The sequence below is a fragment of the Ipomoea nil genome, unplaced genomic scaffold (assembly GCF_001879475.1).
Source record: "Ipomoea nil cultivar Tokyo-kokei standard unplaced genomic scaffold, Asagao_1.1 scaffold3084, whole genome shotgun sequence".
Classification (NCBI taxonomy): domain Eukaryota; kingdom Viridiplantae; phylum Streptophyta; class Magnoliopsida; order Solanales; family Convolvulaceae; genus Ipomoea; species Ipomoea nil.
The window spans coordinates 1,253,583-1,264,890 of record NW_017619512.1 but is presented as its reverse complement, the minus strand read 5'-3'; the positions used below and the strand labels follow the sequence as shown (position 1 = coordinate 1,264,890).

The 11,308-nt window shown below is 45.8% G+C and overlaps 1 protein-coding gene across 1 annotated transcript; it reads right to left on the bottom strand.

The window, feature by feature from the left end:
• Positions 1-8,828: 8,828 nt before the first annotated feature.
• On the bottom strand, positions 8,829-9,560 carry LOC109166033 (agamous-like MADS-box protein AGL80). The gene has a single exon (XM_019314917.1). It carries the CDS (start codon positions 9,558-9,560, stop codon positions 8,829-8,831), a length of 732 nt encoding a protein of 243 aa, XP_019170462.1.
• Between the last annotated feature and the right edge of the window lie 1,748 nt (positions 9,561-11,308).

Sequence of the window (11,308 nt, the reverse complement as noted above, 5' to 3'; positions counted from 1 at the left end):
GAGCTCGAATGTATTCAGCCCCTAAGTCCCGAGCACACTGTAAGCCATTGATGAAGGCTTCGTACTCGACTTCATTGTTGGTCGAGTGGAACTGATACATGAGGGCGAAGTAGACTTTGAATCCCTCCGGGCTCGTGACCACCACTCCTCCTCCTGCTCCTTTCTTGCTACTTGACCCATCAGTAGCCAACGACCACCACTCAGCCTCGGGGTCCGCAACCTCGGGAGGTCGGGTATCCCGGGCGGTGCACTCGACCAAGAAATCAGCAAGGGCTTGACCTTTGATGGCTGGTCTCGGTCGGTATTCGATCGCGTACTGGGTCAGCATTAACGCCCACTTGACTAGGCGACCGGATGATGAAGCAGTTCGGAAGACTGGCCCGATCGGCTGATCAGTTAACACGCGAATCGCTTGACCTTGGAAATAAGGAACCAACTTCTTCGCGGAAATGTACAAGGCATAGACGACCTTCTCCAACCGGGAGTACCGGAGCTCGGGACCATGTAGCGCGTGGCTTACATAGTACACCGGTCGCTGGACCCCTTCCGGACCGGTTCGGCACAATACTGCGCTTACTGCACGATCGGACACGGCGAGGTACACGTCTAGCTCTTCTCCAAGCTCGGGCTTTGAGAGCACGATTGGTGACATGAGGTACTCTTTCAGATCGTCAAAAGCCGCTCGGCATTCTTCGTCCCAGACGAATCCATTCACTTTACGCAATACCTTGAAGAAAGGTAAAGCGCGCTCGGCTAACTTAGAGAGGAACCGGCTGAGAGCTGCCAACCGACCGGTCAATTGCTGGACCTCCCGAACGATAGAAGGTGGTTGCATGTCCAGAATCGCTTTAACTTTGGCCAGGTTGGGCTCGATTCCCCTCTTGGTCATCATGTAACCGAGGAACTTCTCTGTCTGAACCGCAAATGTGCACTTAGTCGGGTTCAGCCGCAACTGGTACTTCCTCATGATTTGGAAGCACTCCCGGAGGTCCCGAGTGTGGTCGGATCGGTCCCGACTCTTGACCAGCATATCATCAATGTAAGCTTCCATCGTTCAGCCAAACAAATCAGCGAAGAGCATATTGACCATCCTCTGGTAGGTCGCTCCCGCGTTACGGAGGCCAAACGGCATCACTCGGTAGCAATACAGCCCGTCCGGGGTTACGAAGGCTGTTTTGCTCTCATCTTCATGGTGCATGTACTTAGAGAAGGCTAAGCAACTTGAAGGGGAGAGCTTGACCGATTCCCTCGTCAAGTGGAAGGCGGCGGCCGGGGAAGTTGAGCCCATGGATGATGCAGGGTGCGCGTTTCTGAATTGCGCAAACTCCGCCTGGAGGTTATAGAGCAATCCTAGGGTCTCGTTGAGCTCGGCGGCTTAGGCAGCTTGGGCTGCGTCCCGAGCGCGTCGTCGTTGATGAGATCTCGACCCGCTATGCCTGGATGAAGCCTCCTGGCTGGCTTCTTGCATCTGTACGTCTTTCGGCTGCCGGTTTGGGTCTTGGGGCCCCAAACGTTATCGCATCGCCGGTCGAAGACGATCAAAAGCCACCGCTCGGGCAACTTCTTCGGGGTCCTCCGCTCGGGCAGGAACCTCCGCTGCTTGTTGGGCCTGCCGTGGTGCCTCCATCGCATCAGCACCCCCGACCCCAACCGCGAACGAGCCGAGCGTCGAGCCCGGGAAGCGGGCTGATGCTGCGGCTCTGCCTGTGCGGCCGAGTATACTGGAGGGGCGGTGGCTGGAGCCGTGTACGCAAGCGTGTAAGGTGGATAGCCAACCGGGGGTGTGTAGTACATCGGTTGGCCTGGCCAATACCCGTACGGTTGAGGTGGGACCGGGTATGGATACTGGCCGGGATACATCATCGGCTGCTGCTGATATTGCTGATCCGGTGTTGGGTATCCCGGTTGAATGTAGTTCACCGGCTGTTGGGCGGCCGGGTATGTGTTGGATGGATGTGGTGGTGAGAGATTGAGGTCCATCGTCTGACCTTGTTGTCGTGTTGCCTGGTGGTCGGATGAGCTCGCCGCATCCGCCTGGTCGTCGGCAAAGAGGTTTTGTGCCCACGGATACATGGTTGATGAGTGATCGAGTGCTCGTCAAGACAATAGCTTTCTTGTACGGGTCCCCACAGACGGCGGCAAAATGATAGTGTTAATTGCCACGTAGTGCGGTAATTAAATAAACACGAGACCAATTAAAGCAAGTAAATATCTTTATTGATCCCAGTGAAGGGCCTAAGTACAATCTACTTGGTTGCTCTGAGTACTGACTGACTGCGGTCGGGATTCTCTAACAACAACCTATCGATCGTCCAAAAGGTCCCCCACACTGTAGCTATCGCGGGTATTTATAGCCGCGGAGCCGGAGACACAAATCTGGCCGTTCGGCATGCTTCCCACGTAGCCACCACGTGTCGTCGTCCCGGGTGCCCTGCCTGTCAACGCGTGGAGCCACCACGTGTCCTTCGCCAGCTCTCTCGCCTAAGGGCTACCGCTCGGTGGTCGACACTGCCGCTCGGGCAATTCCGGGTCGGACCTCGACCGGGTTCTTCACAAGAAGCCTGACCTGTTACCTGCAAAGACAAGAAGACAAAGACGAAGGCACACCAGCCGGGGTAAAGTTATGTCGGTCGGGATATTCCCTACCAAAAGCTCATCAACTCGGCCCCGGCCGTCTCGTCGACCATCTGATGGTTACTCGGTAGAGGATACGGGTCGAGCGGACAGGCCTTATTGAGGTCGGTGAAATCAATGCACATCCTCCAAGCTGGGGGCTTAGGAACAAGAACAATGTTAGCCACCCACTCGGGATAAATCACCGGACGGATGTGCTCGATCGCCGCCATCTTCTTAACCTCTTCTTTGACGAACTCGCGGCGATCGGAAGAAAGGTGCCGGGTCTTCTGCACGACCGGCTTTGCTGCGGGATCAACGGCTAGCTTGTGACAAATTACTGATCGATCGATCCCGTGCATATCTTCGGGCCCCCATGCAAAGATATCGGCATACTCCCGGAGTATGGCCAAGATTTCCGTTCAGAGCTCGGGGGTGAGGGCCCGGCCAATTTTAATCTTCCTGTCTGGTCGGTTCTCGAACAGGAGAACTTCCTCTATTTCTTCGGAAGGTTCGGGTTGTTCCTTCCGGTCCTTAGCCTCTTCCTTGGCTATAGTGTTCACCCGGGAAAACTGACCGGAATCGCGTCTGTTGACCGCTCGGGTGTAACACTTCCGGGCGGATTGGACGTCGCCACGGACTATGCCGACCCCATTGGGGGTGGGGAATTTCATGCAGAGGTGAGGCATCGAAATTATCCCAACGATCTTCATGATTGCAGGTCGGCCCAAGATAATGTTGTGGGCGCAATGGAGGTTGACCACAACGAACTCTAGCTCCGTCTTGATCGACTTCGGGGATGTGCCGATCTCGACCGGGAGCGTTATTTTTCCCTCGGGGTAAATCCCGACAGTGGTACACCGACCGGAGTCAGCTCCTTCCTGTCAAGTCCAAGTTTCTCAAACACGTCCAAATAAAGGACGTTCACACTGCTGCCAGTGTCCACCATAACCCTCTGGACATCCGTCCCTTTTACATCAATTGTGACCACTAGCGCCTCCATGCCATGGTCACCGCTGCTGGGTTGATCTTCGAGGGTGAAGGTTATGGGCTCCATCTTCTGCCTCTTCCCGGTGTCCTAGGAATCCACTACGGCGACCGGGCAATTACCCCTCGGTCGGGAAGCGTCGTCCAAACCACCAAAAATGACGTGGATGGTCTGCTTTCCTGCTGGTCGGCTGCTAGATGGAGGGTCAGGGTCCCGTCGGTCATCACGACGATCGTCTCTTCGGTCCTGACCTGACCGATCGGAGCGTCTATCACGATCGAAACGGTGATGGGAGCGCCGGTGATCTCTCCGATCGGTATTCCTCTTGGTATCTTCTCTCTTCCCCACACACTCGTCCAACTTCCTAAGATTGAGCAAATCCTCCAACAGTTGGCGCAAGTGGGTACACTCCTCAGTGTCATGCCCGGCACATCGGTGGTAAGCGCAATGCTTACTCTTGTCGGGGCCGTCTCGATCGGGATGGGGGAGTTTGATGAGATTGCAGGACTGAGCGTACTGCATGGCCTCCGCTGCGGATCGGTTCAAGGCCGTAAACTCACCAGGCCTGGTGCGGGATCGGGGATGGTCATCACCCGATCGGTGTTCTGCCCGGCCGGCCGGTTTACGGGACGAAGATCCGACCTCCTGCGAGCGCTTTACGGCATTCGCCTCGCCGGCGTTGGCATAATCCGTGACCCTTCGAAGGGCCTCCTCATACGTGGCCGGGGGGTGGAGAATGAAGTCTTGATACAAATAACCCGCCCGGAGGGAGATGTGTAGCATGTGGGTGGCGGTCGCATCATCCATGGGCTCGACTTCCCCGACCGCCGCCTTCCACTTGACGAGGAAATCAGTCAAGCTCTCCCCTTCAAGTTGCTTGGCCTTCTCCAAGTACATGTAGGGCTTCCTCACCACCTTAGAGGTGATGAATTTCCTCACGAACTTGATCGCCAAGGCATCAAAATTTGCAATTGAGCCCGGCTGCAAAGTCCGGAACCACTCCGCCGCCCGACCGGTGAGCGTGGAATAAAAAGCTCTACACATCACGACGTCTGATACGCCCTTCAGCATCATGTTGCCGTAGAAATCATTCACATGGACTTCAGGGTCCGAACGGCCATCGTAAGTTTTCTCCCCGGAGACCTTCAAATCAAGCGGGTAAGGCTGAGCCATTACCTCAGCAGTGAAAGGCGTCCTGAGTAGGGACGATTGGTCGACAGGGGGTGTTGTAGGGTGTGCGTTTCTGAATTGCGCAAACTCCGCCTGGAGGTTATAGAGCAATCCTCGAGTCTTGTTAAGTTCGGCGGCTTGGGCAGCTTGGGCTGCGTCCCGAGCGCGTCGTCGTCGATGAGATCTCGACCCGCTATGCCTGGATGAAGCCTCCTGGCTGGCTTCTTGCATCTGTACGTCTTTCGGCTGCCGGTTCGGGTCTTGGAGCCCCAAACATTGTCGCATCGCCGGTCGAAGACGATCAAAAGCTACCGCTCGGGCAACTTCTTCGGGGTCCTTCGCTCGGGCAGGAACCTCCGCTGCTTATTGGGCCTGCCGTGGTGCCTCCATCGCATCAGCACCCCCCGACCCCAACCGCGAACGAGCCGAGCGTCGAGCCCGAGAAGCGGGCTGATGCTGCGGCTCTGCCTGTGCGACCGAGTATACTGCCACTCGGGCAACTCCCGGTCAGACCCCGACCGGGTTCTTCACAAGAAGCCTGACCTGTTACCTGCAAAGACAAGAAGACAAAGACAAAGACACACCAGCCGGGGTAAAGTTATGTCGGTCGGGATATTCCCTACCAAAAGTCAACGGAAATTGTACGTGGGATAGACAGACGATTGATTGGTTTTCAAAATGGATTGCGGACATCGGAGATGGGATTGTAGGGGTTGTAAACAGCGGTTTATTTGAGATCAATATTCCGGCACGATTTTTGTTGAAGTGTGGACACGATCCCAAAGCAACTATAGTGGAAATCACATGTGTTCCCTTATTCTTGGGATGTCATGTGTTCCCTTATTCTTGTTGTGAGTGTGTAGAGTCTTGTGGTTGACTTCTATCATTGACTTTGAACTTATATATATAGTATTCCATTTCAAAAATGATTTTGTATAATACTATCTATATATGATAGGGTTACCAGCATTATTCGCTGACCGGGCGTCGTCCCATTTCTTATTGTTGCTTTTCAGGTTGGGTAGCTTTGGAGAGCGCGCTAGTGGCCTGTAGATAGATTAGATCTCTTCCTTTAATAGTTGTTGAGGCCTGTGAGCCTAAGTAGTTGAATTGTTAGACTGCTGTAGTTATAGTATCTGCCTGTGCACCTATGTTTGATATAGGTGTGGAATAGCATCTCCCGGTTTTGTTTAGTTAGCTTCCGCCTTGTTTAATCTTATTGAGCAGAGTTTATCTCTTTGCTAAGCTTTAATTGGTTTTAAAAGTTGTTGAAAATCGGGGGTGTTACAGGGGTAGCCGACGTTGTCGTCGTCGCTGGCTCTGGAATTGGAAGAGCCGTCTCTCTCTATATCATTGTCGCCACCGTTGGCATTGCTATCTCTCTTCCTAACAGCCCCTTTTTGAAGATCGAGAAGTCCATCTTGAAGGACGCCGCCGCTGCGTCCTCGGTTTCCTCCGCCGCTACGCCCGCTGGCTATCGGTTCATATCCAGCGCCTTCAGACCCACCTCGGCGCCCACTGTGAAACCAACCCAAATCAAATATAAAAAACCCAAAACCAAATCAGAAACGAAAACCGCCGTTGGATCTGAGATAATAAATAACTAACTTTTTTTTTAAAACCAAATAACTAACTTTATTAGTAACTTTTTGATAAGCACGGCACATATTATTCAATTTTTTTCTTGCTCCAATCGCAACTGCTCATCAACTTGTTTCTGCATCATTGCCTCAAGTGTAGAATTTGAAGTCTGACTAAGCATATATAGCAGATTGAGAAGTTTAAGGTCTAGCCGTGTACGGTTGTTGAGGTTTAAAAGATGGTCTACTGGAATTTTCATAATTAAAGTTATGTTTGTTCCTGCATGCTTGATTGTAACGGTTGAGGAATGAAGAACAAGGAATTTTCATATGTATGTATGGATGTATATATGTAAATGGCTTGCGAGAGGCTCAACGAGCCACGAGCCTAAAACATTAGAGCTCGAGCTCGAGCTCGACTCGATTACAAAAAGAGCCAGGGTGCTCGAGCTCGAAATTGATCGAACTCGAGTTGAGCTTTGACCGAGTGGCTCGCTAGCAACTTGGTTCATTTTTCACTATAATTGGTCCTCTTCTACGGATTAGTCGAGATTTTTCCCAAATTTTACCAACAATAACTCTTATTTTCATATTTCTCATTCCTTACCTTCATTTGAAGTCTACTTTTTTCAAAAACGTTTCTTGATATTTTGCCGTCTCGAATTCTATTTCCATGAAAGACATGTTTGTTAAACTTGAAAAACGAATGCTCCTTCAAATCTTGGTGGCATCGCGTAGTTGATAAATTATATGTCCTCTGGTTGAATCATAAGGACTTACTTCAAATTTGACTTATTGGCGGTATCCATATAACTACCTATACGTTGGATATTTTCCGAAGCAGAACATAGAATCAGATCTTCATTCTATAAATAAACCTGTAACATACTATTTGGAAGAGATTCATAATAAAAACCATAGGAATTCATTTTTTTTCTTCAATCCCAGGTATTGTAAGTGATTTTGAGGTATCAACTAATAGAGGTAGAACGATATTCAATAACTCCCCCATTTTTTTTTCCTGTTCCAAAACACAAAAAATTTTGTTTTTTGTTTTTTGTTTTTTTTTTTTGTTTTTTTTTCTATAGGGTGTTTTCCTATTCCTTCTATGTCGCACGGTTAAAACAAAAAGATTTTTATTTTTTTTTCTCGATGCTTTCTCACGTTTTCAATAAAACCTTCTCGAAAAAGATTTCTAATAATATTTTGGATAATATTGGTGGATGCTATTCGAACCCCTCTATGTTTTTTTTTTTTCCACTTATTTGTCTATGAATTTGTCTTTCAAATAATGCACTAGAAACATATCACGATTTCATTTTATAATACTTTGGGAGCTAATGAAACTATTTTTGTATAATTGAATTGTCTCAATCTTTGGAAATTGCACCAAAAATTATAATTCCTTTTGGATTTCCTTCTTTATCAATAAAAATGCAGCATTGTCATCATATTGTATTATCATTCGCATGTCACGTTTGAGTTCTTCACAGATACGCACAATACCGCTATGACTACTTCGGATCTTTCTAGAGGCATATTAAGTAATGCTTCTTTTATAACAGCAACAACAATATCACCAATATGAGCATATCGACGATTTCTAGCTCCAATGATTTGAATACACATCAATTCTCGAACTCCGTTGTTATCTGCTACATTTAAATGGGTCCGAGGTTGAATCATATCATTTTTTTACTCTGTTTTTTACCATGCAAAGGGCTCAATGCAAAGGGATATGAACATTTATTTTTTATATTTTTGTATTTTGAGAAGGATTTTGCATGTGCAATTAATTGTCTAATTTAATTCTTGGATCAATAGATATGTCATTAATGATCTTTTTATTATAATTTGTGTCAATGCAAAGGGATATGAACTTTGATTTTATATATTTGTGTCAAAAACATTTTTTTGTAATTTTTATTATTTTATTTTTTAACTCTATTATGATTGTTTGATATTTTGTCATTACCATTTCTAATGTCATTTAAATTTTTCCCAACTTAGATAATTTTTTTGATCTGTCCCTGTATAAATACAATACAAGCACTCTACAACGATATAATAATAATAATAATAATAACAATAATAATAATAATAATAATCATAACAACAACAATAATAATTATATTGTCGCTGTTGTTGTTATAAGAATCGGGGTAGGGTAGGGTATTTCCATCCCCCGGCCTCGTTCCCCGAATTTTTCCCCATACCCATTCCTGTTGTAATGAAGAATGAGAATCCTCATCAACAACATGTGAAATTTACATTGCAATTAATTGTGTCTAATTTAATACTTGAAGCAATCAATATGTCATTAATTATCTTACTATTATAATTTGTGTCAATGTAAAGGGATATCAAATTTGATTTCATATATTTATTATCAATTTAACTGGAAAATACAAAACAGCATAAAATTAAAAAACATGAGACAACATTAAAGAAGTTTTCAAAATCTTTAAGGATTTTGATTACTGAGTGCTAGGACCTGGTCTCCCCTGAGTTGGGTTATTCTGATTACTATCATTTATAAAAGCCCAATTCTGATAACTCCACGCGGTTCCAGGATTAAGATTGGCAAACATGGAAGTTTGTATACCCACCGTGCCTTGATAGCTTTGCCCGGAAAACACATCTGTTGGAGCAACAACATGGCTAATCCCAGACCCAAGAACAGGAGGTGACGCTGTTGCAAGAGAAGGAGCAGCAGGGAGAAAAGGAGCCAGAGTTGGGGAATCTCTTTCAAACCTCATTTCACTTTCAACGATATTCGTATTTAAAACCCATCCCAGATCGTTTAAATCTACGGAACTCAGATAATCAACTATCTGTTCTCCGCGAAAAATCTGATGCATCACTGCATTCATCTCTTTCTCCCTGTTTTGTTGCTTCAATTTTAGAAGCTGGGTGCCCAACTTTTCAAGCCTTTGTGCAACAAAGCTGTCCTGGCTCATCATTCGTCGCGTTTGTTGCACGTCCGGCAACTGCATGAACCTAGCAATCAGCTCTTGAACCCTTTCAATAGTAGGCCATATCACTGGCCCCTGCTCAAACGAGCTATACATTATCATGGCAGCATCCGCATTACAAAGAACAGTTAGCTCATTAAGCTTTTTGACCAGCCCTCTCTTTCTTTTTTGATAAGATGCTTTTCTTTTCGATTGATTCACAATATATGCTAATCGTAATCTCCTTCTTGTCATGATATTGATTAGAAATGAGAAAAGAGGAAGAAGCTGTTGTAATTTGGAGAGTGGACAATGTCGTGTTGTAACTCGTAAGGGGTTTTATCAAACCCTTTATGGGGAACCCTGTTAAGAATGTGATTTGCTGTTAACGCAGCTTCCCCCCACAGGGAGTCAGGAGCACCTGCACTAATTAGCATGGCATTAAGCATTTCTTTCAAGGTTCTATTCTTTCTTTCTGCTATACCATTTTGTTGAGGGGTATACGGAGCAGTTACTTCATGAATAATACCAGCTTTTTCACATAGATTTTTCAAAAAATTTGTTTCATATTCTCCTCCCCTATCAGAACGAAGTCTTTTAATCTTCCTATCTAGCTGATTTTCTACTTCTGATTTGAAGATCAAGAATTTTTGTTCAGCTTCATCTTTTGTTCTCAACAAATAAACTTTTTTAAAGCGGGAAAAATCATCGATAAAGGTTATATAATAGCGTCCGCCTCTACTTTCAGTATTTTTAAAGTCAGCCAAATCAGAATGAATTAATTCTAAAACTGATGTAGAGCGCGATTTTACAGTAGAAAACGATTTTCTCGCAAATTTGGCTTCAGCACATATTTCACATTGAGAATAAGAATCAATAGACAAGCTTGGCAATAAGTCCATACTTTTCAATCTATTTAAGCAGTTTAAGCCAACATGACCTAATCTACTATGCCAATCATTTAATGAGACAGTAATATAAGCAGAAGGAGTATTATTATTTGGACCATGCCAATTTGCAACAACATAATTTGGTTCAGGTCTAACCACATTTACATCTAGCACAAAGAGCCCATTACGTAAATATCCCTTCCCAAGATATTTTTCCCCTCGAGTCATGACCAGACGACTAGACTCAAAAACTAACTTAATCCCAGCCTTGTTCAACAAGGCTCCAGAGATTAAATTTCTATGAAGGGTAGGAACAAATAACACGTTTTGTAAAAGAAGTTTCTTTCAAGAATATAACATAAGTTCTATTGTTCCACTACCCCTTACCTCAGAAACGCTTGAATTCCCCATGAAGATTTGTTCTCCTTCAGTTGATGAGAATTCTTTAAATAAGTCTCTGCTTGTGCAAAAGTGGCGGGAGGCTCCAGTGTCTACCACCCATTCTTCTTGATTTTGTACTATATTGGCCTCAGTAATCACAGCTGCAATCACTTCTGCGTCTTCCGGATTCTCAAGTAAGTTTGCTTGATTTCTTGGTTCATCATTGTTTGCCTTCTGGGAATTCTGATTTTGAATCCCTTTGCGGTGATAGCATTGTGCTGCACGATGCCCCTATTTCCCGCAAACAAAGCATGGACCGCCTTTCCCTTTTTTCTGGATTCTGTCATTTTTGAAGCGGCTATCACTGTTGTTGGGCTTGTTATTATTGTTCCTTTTATGACTTTTGTTTTGACCTCCAGATTTTGCCCTGTTCTGATTAAAACTGGATTCTACAATATTAGCTTTAAAGTTTCCAAGATAGGCAACAGGCCTGTTTTGGCGAATTGAGGCCTCAATATTGATGGATTTCACCAATTCCTCCAAGGTAAACGTCTTGGAATTGTGCTTCATTTTATTTTGGAAATTTGCCCAAGATTCAGGCAATTTCTCTATAAGTGCATCAGACAAAAACGTATCATTTACCTGGGTACCTTCTGAGAGCATGTCTGTTACTAGATTTTCATATTCATGGACCTGCTCCAAAATTGGCTTCGAATCTAACATTTTGATGTT

What these genes read in the sequence shown, in the direction of transcription:
- LOC109166033 (XM_019314917.1), bottom strand. Translation starts at nt 9,560, where the DNA reads ATGACAAGAAGGAGATTACGATTAGCATATATTGTGAATCAATCGAAA.